The sequence below is a fragment of the Pteropus medius genome, unplaced genomic scaffold (assembly GCF_902729225.1).
Source record: "Pteropus medius unplaced genomic scaffold, Ma_sr-lr_union100, whole genome shotgun sequence".
Lineage (NCBI taxonomy): Eukaryota > Metazoa > Chordata > Mammalia > Chiroptera > Pteropodidae > Pteropus > Pteropus medius.
Window position 1 is genome coordinate 7,837,390 of NW_024342474.1, and position 15,756 is coordinate 7,853,145.

Below are 15,756 nucleotides of genomic sequence, written 5' to 3' on the forward strand. Positions count from 1 at the left end.
GTCACACTAGGAGTAATGTGCTGTTAATATCTGTACAGTCTTTAAGGGAAAAAACCTCTAATAAGAAAAATAGAATACTAAAAGCCAAATTTACAGCTCAGAATTAATGGTTTTATAGACAAGTTGGAGTCATCTGAAATGTTTATTATTCATGTCATCCCATAATAAGATGAGTTGAGCTGATGCATATAGATGCCCAAGGGATCAGATTATCTTCAATCTATTTTTAGAAAGCTATAATAACAAAATGTATTTCAGGAGAATAAAAGTTGCTTAATCCTAGTGTATTAAATCAAATCAAGCCCTATGCATCAACATTTTCTTTCCCAAAGGAAACAATAATCTTTATTTAGATTATGAACTCAGGGATTTATGGCAATGATGGCTTTCTTTGTTTTGTTTTTTAACTTTAAAAATTTTTTAACTAAAGTATAGTTAACATACAATATTATATTAGTTTTAGGTGTACAACATAATTATTCAACATTTATATACCTAACAAAGTGATCACCACAATGAAGTCCAGTAACTGTGTCACCGTATAAATTATTACAATATTACTGATGATATTCCCATGCTGTACATTACATCCCCATGACTTATTTACTTTATAACTGGATATTTGTGCTTCTTATTCCCCTTCACCTTTTTTTGCCCATCCTCCCACACCCCTCCTCTTTGGCAAACATCTCTCATCAACATTTTTGACTCAGTGATATAGAAAAATATAAAGGAGAGGCAAGAGACATGTTGAAAAGTGACAAATCAGTAGGATGACTGTGAAGAGACAAGGTTTACAGACAGTGACTGCTTGCTCTGTATTTATGAACTGAAAATAAAGCTAGTTCATTTGGATTCCACTTTGATTCCTACTCATTGTTTTATTTCTTTAAAGAAGAGTGGGCACAAAATATTATAAGGTGACTTTATGTGCCGGAAACAATTTTTTTAAGGATGACTTCCTAGTTCAATCCCAATATTTCATTGACAAATTCTCTAAGAATACCTAATGGTTCATATTTTCTAACCGTCACCTACCTCGTATTACAAAACCGAAGGTGTTGCCTTCTTTATGCAATGTGACTTCCACTGTTCGGAAAATAACACTTGATCCTTGAACAGCTGAATGCAGAGAGAGGGAAATATAAGTCTTGATTTATAATAACATTTCTAAAGTTTTTCATGTGGCATAAACTAGTATATATCCACATTGCAGTTAATTCTTGTTTTGAGTAATCAAACAGCAATAATTTCCTTTCAAAAAATGTTAGAAAAAATAATTGGCACGACATACAAATGCCACAAAAGAGTAATCTGCATAAGTGATTTATATAGGTTCAAGTAGAATCAAAATAAATGATACTTCCTTTCCTCTTGTGCAGCCAATTTCTAGATAGAAGGTGACATTTACATTGTTAAAACTCTATATAACAAGAGAAACAATCTTCATATGATAAATACAATTGTTTTCCCTTTGCGAGATGCAAAAACAATATGATTTTTATAAACCTCAGGAAACAATTAATGTATTTATATTTGTTTTTGCAGCTAGCAAAGGAAGAAAAAGTATTATTCTCAAACTGCCGTTAGTGGATTAGGCATAGATTATATGACATGATACAAAGCAATTAAACAAAGACATCAGCAACCCAAATGAAATGTGGAGGGCAAAAGAAATTCTGAGTACCTTCAAAATATTACTCCTAGTGATTGATAAAATAAAGAGCTACGTAATTTTGTTTGATATAATCATGCTTATGTTGTTTGCCTTTTTATTGCTCTCATTTCACAAAATGAAATTGCATTGCCAAGTTGCAATCTCTAATCAGATTACAAACAGTATGAGGATATAAGTCGTATAAAGGTAGTGACAAAAAAAGGTATAGTCACTAAACTATTCTGTAAGACTGTATTCAAGAAACTGATAATTCTGGTTATATAATATACTATTGTTGAAATAAAGACTGAAAAATTTTCACAAATCAGTATTTTATCATTATGGATACAAAAAAGTTTTTTATTCATGGAGACACAAGAGTTTGCAAACCGTAGAGTATGATGGTCTTAGATCCTTGTATTAAATTTATACAATGATATCTAATTATCTAATGCTGTGTTCATTATCAATGATACATTTTTTACATTGTTACTAGATCTTAAAGGCTATATTATATAAAACTATCAACAAAAATACATAATTTAAAGGCATTTTTTAAAAGAACACTTCTTGCCATTTACAGAAATAGGAGAATATTTTAATTAAACATTAATTACAATTATTTTTAATTATCAGAAATTCTGAATCTTCAAAGGACTATGAAAAGTACACAGCTTAAATTCACAAAACTGCACACATCCAGCTGGGACATAAAGTACAGTAACGAGTTGGACCTGCTAAAAAACAACATAACCCTACAGCTGACCAAATGTTTTGGTACACTTATGATTAAATGTCATTCTTGCTATCAGGAGAATTTCAGTTCATTCTAATCAGCTAGGAACAGTGCATACAAATAGCTGAAACTGTTGAGGTACAATTTTAGTTAAATAAAAAGAAACTGAGTTCAAACCAAATGTTTTCTGATTTCCATGGCCCAACAAGCTATGTGAAGAAAACAGTTAAGAACATGATCTTTCTGTTCTAAAGATATGGGCAGAAATAATTAATGAGCACTACTGCAGGAACTCTGTAAAGGGGTTTACAACTATTAGTATGTTTAATCATTAAATCGACTTTCAATTATATACAACCAAATTCTAATTCTGGGCCACCTGTTCTCGCTGCCTGGGTGTCTGTTCTGGGAATGCAAAGCACTGTGATTTTAATTTTGCTCGAGCTAAATCTTGCTGACCATGAAATCTTATAATCAAATCTAAAGTGAATATAAAGACTTTTAGGATTATCTACGGCTTTAGATTATCTACACTATTGATGTTCATTATTTACAAAGATAAATATAAATATGGACTACATTCTTATATACTTAATGAAATAGATTTGATTTTTATAATTTTTATTTGTATGAATGGCTCTTGGTGACTGGGTTTTTATATTCAGTACCAGGATATTCTATGTTTCCATGTGAATTTTACTCTACTTCACATGCGTGTATGTAGACATAAAGATCCAATTAAAGGGCTTCCTCAAAGAATCAAACCCGGTATATAGAAGGGTTAGGTAGAAACCAATTTCACAATGCAGAAATACTCCTCCTCAGCATTTTAGCTCTACTGTTGTCCCTTGTTTCTATATGTGAATATGCATGTACTACATACATATTCATATTATTTTAATATGGTAGATTAGATTTTTCTAAATTATATACTACTTCTCTGCTTCTTCAACTCTTAACCTCCACAGGAGAATAGGAGTTCTGTACTTTCCCACCTCATTATGTTGGGCTTGCCCATGTGACTTGCTTTGACCAATGGGATGTTAGGAGATGTAAGCAGAGGCTGGAAATGCACTCGTGTTGTTGGGCTTGTCCTATTTTCCCTTTGCCATTGTCACAAGAAAAGCTTTCTCTAGGTAGCAGCTGCTTCTTCAGATTGAATCCCAGAATGAACCACGTGTAGGAGAGCTGAGACTGCTCCTGCCCGCCGACGCCGCCATCATCATCATCATCATCATCATCATAATCACATCACCTGTCTATCTCCCTTAGAATTAGAATTGAGAAGTAAGAAGGATGTCATAAGGACATGGTTTTAACATATTTATTTGAATTAAAGAAGGACTCTTAATAGAAAGCTAGTCTGATTGAACTGATGGTTTAACAGTGAAGACTGCCTTTGCCCATTAGATTCTGTGGCATTTTCCATAAAGTTAAATGAGGTAAACATGTAGCTCCAAGGTTAGAATAAAAACCATATTTATAGGTGTATAAAATAAACGTCATGCCGGAAATTACAAGCTTTCCAACTATTTACGCGTATGGATAAAGATTTTTATGTGCGAACTAAAAAAATGGATGAAGATTATAAAACATTTCAAAATTCTTTAGGAGTTATGTGACTAAAAATTTGAAGGAATTGCTCTGGTTCTTAATAAATACCTAAGATACTTTTTGGTAATATTCTTTCTAAATACAGTCTCAAAACATCGCATAATTTTAACGTCAAAAAGAACTTTAGGATTCATACAGATCAACAATTTCATTTTCATAAAGAAACTGAATCTCAGAAAAAGTAAGGAGTTTGCCCAAGATCAAAGTTCCATTTTTCATCTCTCAGATCGCGCGCGCGCGCGCACACACACACACACACACACACACACACACTCTCTCTCTCTCTCTCTCCCTCCCTCCCTCCCTCCCTCCTCCCACTCCCTCCTCTCTCTCTCTCTCTCTCTCTCTCTCTCTCTCTCTCTTCCTCCACTTCTTCCTAGACTCTGAGGTTGGCTTAGCCTCAAATAGCTATGATTCTTGAGAGTTACCAGTCTCAGCCTCAGGCGGCTCATCTTCAGCAGTCAGCTCTCCTCCCAGGGCCTCATTGCTGGCGCTTGCTGCTACTCTGGCTAGCTGAGCTCAGTGAAGGGGAGGCTTATTAATCCCTTCAGCCTCCCTGAACACAAAGATCTTATTAACTCATCCAAACATAATAAAAAAAGACAGAGATAATCCTCGGAGAATAGACTTCTTCTATCTGGTATCTACTATAAAATTCACACTTTTGTGTTTAAAAATATTTTTTCCCTTTTCCCGTCAGATGTATTGCATGAAGAAGGAAAAGCTGGTATAATCACCAAGTCATGACAAGTTTTAACCCCTGAATATATCTGATATCCACTCTCTCTCTTTAACCCTACTAATGCTATATATTTATTTAGGATATCATCCCTCTTATGGAAAACTAACAGCCTTCAGGCTTTTAGCTTCTGATCTATTCTCCGTTTGGCTTCTTAAAATGATGTCTAAAAACTCAGAGCTTTAAAAGCCTTTCAAGCTCCATCAATGTGGCTTAAAAGGCACCTCATCATTTCGTTGCTGTTTTCCTTCTTGGCCTCATCCTTCTCCAGCACTCTCTGTTTTACCCTGTGGGTTCCAGCTACTTTGATCCGTTTGTAGTTCAACCTGTTTTTGCCTCCTTGCTGTACTCTCTGCCTGGAAGATCCCTCTCTCGCCTCTCCCTCCTGGACCTGCATGACCTACTTCAAATCTTCCCAGAAACCCCCAGCTCTGGATCACCCTTGACATGGAAAATTTCCTTTATTGTCCTTAACCAGGAAAGCTATTCTAAGAGTTCCTTTCAGAAAGAGGCAATATTTTATCATTATTCATATCCCCAGTGCAGTAAAAATGCTTAATCAAAGAGCATTAGCTCTAGATAGCTGGCTTCTCTTACCTCGTGGGCAATGGTTTGAGGTAACGATTTCAAAGCAAACAGATTCTTTTAAAGTTCAAGAAAACAGTACTTTCAGGGTAATAATAATAAAACAGTAATAATGCCTAACACAGACTGTGGCTTACTGAGTATGTGATAATGATCTAAATACGTGACATGATTATAGCCTTGATGTCTCACAAAAATTCTACATCCATTCTAGCCACTTTACAGATGAGAAACTTAAGCCTCAGAAAATTCGATAACATGTCTAAGGTCACAAAGCTAGAAGAGGGCAAAACTGATATTTAACTAGTGACACGGTCCAAGTTCTAAATGTTAGATTTTACTGCCTAAGCTTGCTGAAAATAAAAAGTGTTGTAGCAAGGCTCTGATCACAGACTTCAATTGATTTTGTTATAAAATCACCATTAGATTTTCGATGTTAGATTTTATGCTACGAATAAAAGCTCATGATTGGTTATGTATACTCACTCCCTAAGTGCTATCACCCGGTCCCAAAGCTTCAAACACCAGCTACTTTCTCATTACTCTTCAATTTATATTTCTAGCCCGGATCTTTCTCCCAAACTGCAAGCCAGATCTCTAGCTCCTGACACGTCCCCTTTGCATGTCCAATAGGAAACTCAATTGTAGCATTTTAAACAATGAACTGATCTTCCCCTCACGAATCAGTTCAGCTCACATTCTTCTTACCCACCCCCATTAATGGCAACTCTATCCTTCCTGCTACTCAGGCTCAAAGCCTTGGTGATCCTTGACTCCTCTATTCCTGCAGAGCCCACATCAAATCTGTCAGGAAATCCTGTTGACTCTGCTTTCAAAACAGATCACAAATGTGATTGCTTTTCCTCATCTCTACCACTATCTCTTACCTGGATCATTGCAACAGCCCATAGCTGATCTCCCAGCTTCTACCCTTCTACTGCAGTCTATTCTAATGAGCAGCCAATTTATATATTGGAAATATAAATCAGATCATGTCACTCCACCGACCCAAACCAGACAATGCCTTTCTATATCATTCAGCACAAATTTTAAGGTCCTTCCAATGGCCTGTAAAAACTCCTTATCCTTTACATTTCTGACCTCCTCTCCTACTTCTCTTCATGTTCGCTCTGCTCCAGACACACTGCCCTTCTTAATATTTCTAGAACAACCCCAGATAGATCCCTGCCTTTTGATCTTGGCACTGCTGTTCCATCTGCCTGCAGTTCTCTTCCCCTAGAAATCCATATAGCCAACTTTCTCAACTCTACCAAGTCATTGACTACTGTCACTTTCTCAACGAAGCTGTTCCCGACCACCCTATTTAGAAGTACAATCCCAAGCCAGCACTCCCAACCCCTCTCCTTGTTCTTTATTTTCCCACAGCATTCACACTATATACTTATTTATTGTGGTTTACTTTGGTTAGCTATCTTCCTCTGTTAGAATGCAAAACCCACCGATATAGTGGTGGCTAGAACATAGTAAGTGCTCAATAAGTCTTTGCTGAACAAATAAATTATTATTGATTATTAATATTCACCCTGAGTTCTCACCAGTACAGAAAAACAAAGAGCTTTCTTGGGGTAGACTCTGTGTCAATAGATTAATAATAAGAAGAGAGGTGGTTCTAGAGCAGCATATAGCTTAAAAGCAGGGCAGCAGTATCACACATATACGGTATACTTCATAATGAAGAAACATATGGACTTTGGAGTCAGGAAGCCTGGGTTCTGATACTGACTTTGCTGAGTACTAATTTAAGAGAGATACCAAAGTTCACCTCTGCTATGCTAACTCTCTTGTGTTAAGAATTAAGTGTATTAATGCAAGTTAGGTTCCTTATAATGTCAGATATTTAGTAAGCTCTCAAAATGTTTTGGTTCCTCTTGTTATATTATTACTTGAAAATAACATGTTCTGAATCTATTTTCATGCTTCAGAAATTAACACTAAGTATACAAGAATCAAAATAAGACACATTAAACACGCTTTTCCTAAATCTAGTCACTAAGGACAAAACCTGGATGGAACTTAATGCACAGAACTTACAAAGACTGTTTATTAAAATAGCTTAAGTGGCAGATACAATGCTCACAGATCACCTTAATGGAACACGAGTTTCATTGTTACATACACTTTTTAAAATTCTCCATAAGCAGGTTATAAGTTTATCAGTTCAGATAATATTAATATCAAGAAACTATGCTCTGCTTTTCCTGTAATGAGACAATAATGGCAAAAGAAAAAACTGCACATCAACTGTTTTAGGCAAAAAATGTGGCACAGCTGTTCTGCGCGTGGGTCGTGATCACTTACAGACTGGCGGCAGCTCATACTCAACTTCAAGAACCACTCTTTCCCCAACATTCTTCAGCAAACTGATGATCTCGTCGTGGCGGAATTTGGCCAGGTTGATCCCATTCACTGCTTTGATGTAGTCCCCCACATCCAGCTGATCACTTCTGCAAAACAGAGAATGTTGCTTCAGTGGACCCATCCTCTCAAGAGGCCTGTCTGACTATATTTTTCACTTTCCCTTCATGAATGGGCATGCAAGCCCAGAAGGCTGACACAGCAGAAGTCCCCGCCTCCTAGGATATGGCTGGCCCCTAAGAATGGGGTTATTACTCTGCCCATAAAGGTTTGGTTCTCTGGGGGGAGATTATCCAGATCTTGGACACACCAGGACTTTTTTTTTTTTTTTCCTTTTCATTCTCTCTCATTTTTGCTGCCTATCTTTTGGACACCTCATAGCTTTCAGTATCTTCATCGGAGTTTGCTGAGGGCTAAGGAAAGGGTCAGCTTATTTTGCTATTTATTGCTTACAGCAAATAAAGAAGAGTATCAGTATTGGCGAAGAAATTACAATGAAAGTAATGGGTTTCAGTAACATTCTCTTCTCTCTTCACTAGCATAATAGAACCTTGGCTATTTGGGGGGTTTTAGTCAAATTCTACTTCTAAGCCAAGAGCAGGCAGCGAGGCGAATGATAGGACTTAAAATCTGTGTCATGGATAAAGACCTTTAATAATATTTTCTTCCCAAAGAGGAATACCTCATTCATTTATTTTATATAAGTCCATTTCCAATCATTCTTCTTTCGGTGAATTTTCCTAATCTGAGCCAGCCTGCAGTACATGCTGTCACTCTTACCTCAGAATTAGAGGTAAATTGCCCATAATCACCTAATGCTCTGTGACAACACTTATGTTGTCACTTTTTACTATTATGCAATGTTATTATTGCTTTCGAACTTTTCATGTTTTTAATACCATATCTCCTCTAATAGATTATAAGCTCCTTAGGGCAGGGCTCTTATCTTTAATTATAATGGCAATGCCTTAAACAATGAATATTTGGTGACTGATACTACTCAATGTAATTGGCACAGCACTACTTTTAATTACAGCATCAATGCAACTGAAAATGGCATTTTCCCCCTACCCACAGCTGCTTCATATGAAGAAGCTCTGGAGACATACAAAGCCTGAGCATCGTGGGTTGACCATGTCTGTTATAAAGCAAAGGAGGCTGTGAATGTGGAAAGACATCTCTTAAAGCCTGAAGAAAAGAAATTAAGATGCCTGTGCTGACACCGGCCTGTTTCACAAATAATATCTGAGATGATGGAGCAATCAGTTGGATTAAGTTTATAAATTAATTGTTCAAACAGGGTGATCATCACTATTTCAAATGACACTTTATAAGGCAAGAACTCTAAAACTTAATTTGTGATCATGTGGACAAAGAGTATTTAAGGCACATCAACCTCACTTTTAATGGAACGTGTCCATTCCATCCCCTCTGAGGTAAATTTTGAGTTTGTCTATAAAGCAAGCCCACCCCTGCCCATCATCCAGGATATTCTGTCTTCAGCAATAACTAGTGCAATTTGCAGTTCATTGCAACAAAGACAAAGTGAGACCTCATCTAAACTTTCATTTTTTGAGAAACCACCTGTCTTGATGAAAAGGAAAATTGCACACACAAAAAAAGTAGAGAAGATGCAGGACAAGCAAAATTGTTACTTAGAAACTTGGAGCTGGGCCTCCCACTCTTTGTAGGCTAGCCAGGCCCTTCTATGGCAGTTTTCCCCACAGACATTATATGGGTCATCTGTTGCACATTTACCGATCAAAGTGTCTCATTCCCAATGCAGCCTGCAGTTCAGTGGCACATTTTGAAACTAAAGCCATATAGGCATTTTAAAATTAAAATCTTATGAGGCCCTGGTTGCTCCTGAGATAATCTCCCCGATGACTTTGGCACAGGCTAGAAAAGCCACACTTCTGAAACATGCCCCCACTGTGCTTCTGCCCAGCAGATGGTAGTTGTCATTTATTTATTAGTGACCTTTTCTGATGGAACTTTAATTTTTGAATTAATTACACCCGTGTCCCTTTTCCGACATTTCTCTGAGATGCAGTTACCTAGCAGCAATTCCTCCTTGCCGCAGGTTAGATACTCTCGGCCTGCCGTCCTTATCGATTCCACCTGACACAGTCAGTCCAAGGGTAGTGCCTTCTTTCTTCATCAATTCAACGACGGTGGAGCCCTTGAATTCCTCTGTTAAAAGAAAAGCATTTGCCTTACTAAACGAGATTAGAAGCACACGATGTTTTGTGTGTGGTGAAGTGACTTCTCCGCATGAACTCATTCCACTTTTTCTTTTATGAGAAAAGATCTGTGGCCTCTTTTCATTGCAAGTTGCAGAGTATCACATAAAGAGCGAATGCATATATTCCATTATAGGTTATTAAAATGGGTACCTGTGGGGCAGTTCGCTCTAGGTTCACAACAGATAGTCCAATAGGGCTTCTGTACAAATGATAATATTCACCCTTTGTTTTCTGCCATTCTCAAGTGACTTTCTCTGGTTTCTCTCCTTGTAACTCCAAAAACAACAACTGAAAGTTGTATAAGAAGGGGCTAGGACACAATTTTAAATAATAATACAGTCTATGGCCATGCTACCCTGAACAAGCCCGATCCTGTCTGATCTTAGAAGCTAAGCAGGGTCAGGCCTGGTTAGTACTCGGATGGGAGACCACCTAGGAAGACCAGGTGCTGTAGGCATAAAAAATTAAAAAAATAAGGGATTGTGAACTGACAAGGTCCTTGCAATCTGCGAGGTAAGGGTCGCCTTGCCTAAAATAAATAAATAAATAAATAAATAAATAAATAAATAAATAAGTAAGTAAGTAAGTAAGTAAGTAAGTAAGTAAATAATAATAATACAAATGCATACAGTGTAGCAGCAGACTCCAAGTTCATGTTACATTTTGGCTGATGAAGACAGCTGACACAAGAGAAGAGAGCTTTCTATAGGTTTGAGAAAAATATTATTGACACTCTACTTTTCCTTTTTGTCTTTCAGAAAACAAAGTAGAATAGCTTCATGTCACAACTCACACCACTTCATACAGAATGAGTCACAATATGGTAAGGTAGGGTTGGTCCTCAGAAACCTGGGTAATTGCTGTAAGTTCCTCATTCTCTACACATAAAAATTTAAAATCTCACAGATCTTGTAGGAGTAATGTTTATACATCAAGAGGGAGCCCAAATCTTTTGATTTTAGGCACAACCCAAGGTAAGAAATTGTAAGAATATCCTTCCTTTCAGAAATAAAAATGAGACAAGTCAATGTTCACAAATCCAGAGGCTAATTAAGATAAACACTGCTTTAAAATTCTCTGTGACGTTATTCCTCCCTCTGCATACACACTTTCTGGGTAGGAATGGGGAAAGTGGACAGTTTTCCAACAACTTCTGAAACGAGTTTTGGATTTCAGGGGTTATAAACTTCTAGGACTTCAAAGACATAATTTAAAATGCAAGAACAGACTTTATTTTTCAAAGTCAAAAACCCAAAAAAATCATTTGCACGCCTTTGCCCTTTCCTTAATTACATAAAACAGAGTTAATCATTTCAAAAATCTATATGAACGCTTATCATAAAAGTTTTTAAGTTGTTGTTGCTGGTACATTACTATCCCATGAGCCAATGAAAAGAATCAAATTGTGTCCGGGAAGAAAACAATCTCTCATCTGTTCTAATAAGAAGAAGACAGTAGCAGGAGAAAGAAGGCAAGTGGGAGTGGGGACAGGTCACCGATTTCCTCAGTGATGTACAGAACGTCATTCTAGGCAGGGCTTTCGAGGCTGCCAGTCTCTGTTGCCTTAGTACCCCAGCATACCTTCCTTCTCGTGGCAATTTCACGACACTGCATATGTGGGTTATTGTCGCCCTTTAAATTAGAAGCCAAGGAAGAGTCTCTGCATGTGAATGATGTCAGCTTTATTTGCTACATTTAGAGACCACATGATGATTAAAATTCAAGAACCAATATTATTCTCAAGTACATAAATGCACGGGGTCTTTTAAATCATTTACCAGAAGCATTTGTAACAAAAAGTCCATCACAGTGTGCATTTTCCTTGTGCCCCCTTAAAATAGAACAAAACAATCCCCTATATATCCTATAAAAACATACACAGGCCCAACTGATATTTGAAGAAATCGGCTTAACGAATACCCTCCTTCCCCAATAAGTCCTTTTTGGCAGAAGAGAAGGTATAAACTACTTTAAAAAATAAAGTTAATAATTAAAGAAATAAAAATTACATAATAGATGACTATTCACACTACAGAGACATAATGTGCTCAATGATTTTGCCCAACAAAAGAATTCTTTGCATTTTCTTTAAATGCGTAGAGTGATCTTGTATATTTAAGTATTTGAGTATAGATCATAATTTGAAGGGTTGAAAGCATGTTTTTTTAAGGGCCCATCTTAAAGCTCAATCAGAAATGCACAAAGAAGCAACTACGAAAGAGTGATACCAGGCAAGGGAGAAGTAAGTTTCGATTAATAAGAACTTCATTCCTACTCTGGTTTTCAAGAACATGCTTCCCTCCTGAAATGGGGTACCAGTACATAGGTGCAGCCTTGTGGGATGTGGACAATGCAGTTTTCTCCAGAGGGAACTCAGGTCCTTTCTAGGCTTCAGACTCAATCCTAAAAATCTAGAAAAGTTCAATTCCTTTAGTTTAATTTGATCTCTGTTAAAATATAAATCCTTCTGGGCTACTTTTTAACCTGGTAATAGTCAATTCCATCTTGTTTAAAAATATTTCAAATCTTTCCCCAAGAATTGATTTAAACAACACGAAAAATATTCATGTATCAATGAAGTAATTTGTGCATTCATTGATTCAAGCATTTATCGAGTGCCTACTGTGAGCCAGACAATGAAACCTAAAGATGGAAAAAGTCTGAGATGCTTACAGCCTAATCACAGAGGCAAATGAGTCACAGACCACTGTGCCACCATGTGGGTCGTGGCGGAGGGGGACACAGAGAAGATGGTCCTGGCAACAATGTAAACTGAAGGATTGCTGTTCCAAATGCAACATGGGTGTCACGATTTTGTCTTCTGTCTAATCTGTCTGTATTTATCGATCAGGATTAGCTACGCGGAACAGACCAAAGGAGGAATCTAAATTAGGCAAAACTGAGGAGTAAAGAGAGAATATTGTTGCAAGAAAATGCACTGAATCATAAGGTTAACTGCCAATAAGTATCTTCAGTTCCTGAAGTACTAAATCTTTTATGGGTATTTCTGAAGAGGGTTGGAGAAAAGAAGTGGTTTGGAGAGGAAGGAACATGCTTCTGGAGTTTGCTTTCAGCTAACCTACACTCTCCACTAGACCAATCAATCATTTGATGTCTTTTTTGGTGTTTAATGTTTGCGTAATGATCTAATGGCAAAGAGAAATGAAGACAGATGCATTAATTTGCATGAGTTCATTTGTACATCAAGGCTTACTAAAGCAAGCTCTGCAGTGAAACAGTGGAACTTGGGCAAGTCCGTAGGTACTGATAATTTATTTCTTTGTGATTTAAATTGCAGATAACCACCCCCCTTCCCCAATCAAGAAGACCATATAGCAAAGACTGTAGTCTCTCCAAATTAGCGACTGGCACAGGGAACAGATGATGCCCAACTGGCAAGGAATAAGATGGTTGCAGATTTGACATTTTCCTTAATCACCATATTTAATTATCTTAGAAAAAAAATTGCAGGTTTACATCTGTATGGGTACTCACTCAACCTGACCAACAGGAATCTCACTTATAGAATGGGAAATAGTTGTTTGCCATTTTTCTTTGGGAGTGCAATTCAATACTTCTAATCACGGAACTCCAGAAAGTTTCAAGAATAATATGATGCCTAGTGAAAGCAAGAGAATTTTTTTTTAAGTCTTGCAAAAAAATAAGATTTAATAACAGATTGTTATAAAAGTAATATGAAAAAAACCGTAGGCTTTATATAAGCAAACAACAGCCAGTTAGATGTTATCATAGCAGAAAAAAACCCATTTACAGTATCCAAAAAGCTAAATCTTTAAGAAAAATGTCCAAGATCTATATGAAGAAAACTTTAAAACATTTCTGAGGTATATAAGATTAGAACAAATGAAAAGGCATCTCATTCATTTATGCAATAAAAACTGAGCACTTACTATGTACCAGGCACTATCCTCGACTCCGGAGATACAGAACTGTACAAAACAGAGAAAATCCCCTCTATCTAGGAACTAATATTCCAGTAGATAGTATAACCTAACATCAACAATATGTCAGTTTGCCCTAAATTAATCAATAAAGTGCATAATATAAATAAAAATGCTAATAGGATCTTTTGGGCATAAGATATACTTTGTATTATTGCAAAAAATGGAACATGCAAAGATTCTGTAAAAAATTTTGTTTCCAAAGTATGCCGGCTTGCTGCTTAATGTTGCTATGAAAGAATAGAGAACCTGCCCATGATGCCTAATGAGGTAACGAAGTCATGACTGAACCCTGCACTACCAATTGTATCTCCCCCAATAGAGATTATAAAAAGAACCAGACACCCCGGAAGCAGGGGCCTGAGTGGAGAGGATGGTAAAGCGTCTATGTCTATCTCCAAACATTGGTCAGAATCTGGAACTGTTTAGACATGCAAAAAATAAAAATTTTTAAAAAAGCAGACAAGTATCATAGGCACAGGGCATCAGAACTCAACATTAGACCATCCTAGTGTCTCGTCATACTGTTTTACATGCAATAATTTTGTTCTGCGAAACTCTCAGTATCTGGGAATTCTTAAACTCATTGTTTATTTTAAAAGCATAACTAGGCTTAGAGCAGAAAAAGGGAGAATTTTATCCCTAAAATTCAGAGGCTGAATGAACAGGGAATTCCAAAATGAACAACTGCAACAACAGTCGGTGAAAGTGGGGAGACAGACCCAAAGTGACGATTCCAACAAGGAGTGACAAGGGCTACGACAGACTCAGTAAGCAAGCTGCACCCTGGGAGGATCCCTAACCAGACTCGGCAAGCCATGCTCTAGATAGTTCCTTGGAAGAGTCATCCATGAGCTATGTCTTGAAGGCAGCCTCAGCTCAGCGAATGGAGAGAGGGAAGGTGTTAAAGTCAGAGGAACAATACAGGTGATTACATGGGTTCGTTCTGTGGAGTGCAAGTCTATCCCTGGTATTAGGGGAAAAGCATGGAGTGTTTCATCATTAAGTATTATGTTAGCTGCTGGTTTTTTGTACACAGTCTTTAATGAGCTGAGGAAATTACCCCTATTTCTATTTTTCTGAGAGATTTTTTATCATGAAAGAGTTAGAATTTGGCAAATTCTTTTTGTGTTGATATGATCACATGATTTTTCTTTAGTATGATAATGTAGTGGATTGCATTGATTGATTTTATAATATTAAACCAATAAGGCATCTCTGAAACAATCTCCACTTTTTCATGGTATATCATTTTTAATATACATTTCTAATATTTTGTTAAGTACTTTTTTTGCATCTCTATTAACGAGGGACATAACTGTAGTTTTATTTTTGTAGTATCTTCAGTGTTGGCAATACCGGTTTCATAAAACGAATTGGGAAATACAGTCCTTCCTCTTCTATTTTTTTTTGGAAGACATTGTGTAGAATTAGTGTTTATTCCTTTTAAACATTTGGTGTAATTTTGCAATGAAGCCATCTGGATCTGGACACTTTTTTTTTTTTTGAAGTTTTAAAATTTGTAATTGGAAAAATTTCCTTAACTCTTTTCCTGTTTAGAAAAAAAGTGCAACTCACTGCCAGCGTTAATTTAACATCGCATGTAGGAATGCTATGTTTTCTAGGATTTGACATTTTCATCGATTGAAAATGACTGTTTTCTAAATGGAAATACCACCACTACTCAAAACAGAATGCTATAAATAGAATGATGCCATTTGTTTCCAAAGACTATTGATATACTAGAGCAATGTGAAAATAATGATAAAAGTAAGATATTTTGTGGCAAACTTCGGGGGTCAGGTTAGGACTGTAATCTGCGAGTTATCTCGGGGTAAATG

The 15,756-nt window shown here is 36.7% G+C and overlaps 1 protein-coding gene and 1 pseudogene across 10 annotated transcripts in view; one reads left to right on the plus strand and one right to left on the minus strand.

Moving 5' to 3' along the window:
• GRIP1 (glutamate receptor interacting protein 1) overlaps positions 1-15,756 on the minus strand; it is a 587,313-nt gene that overhangs the window by 121,044 nt on the left and 450,513 nt on the right. For all 10 annotated transcript variants that reach the window (XM_039865941.1, XM_039865938.1, XM_039865939.1 and 7 more), the window contains 3 exons: positions 9,765-9,900; positions 7,651-7,796; positions 1,039-1,122 (listed from right to left, as the gene is read on the minus strand). In XM_039865941.1, the coding sequence (XP_039721875.1) occupies positions 1,039-1,122; positions 7,651-7,796; positions 9,765-9,900 (366 nt within the window). The remainder of the gene's footprint in view (positions 1-1,038; positions 1,123-7,650; positions 7,797-9,764; positions 9,901-15,756) is intronic.
• Positions 10,292-10,410, plus strand: LOC120605155 (uncharacterized; annotated as a pseudogene).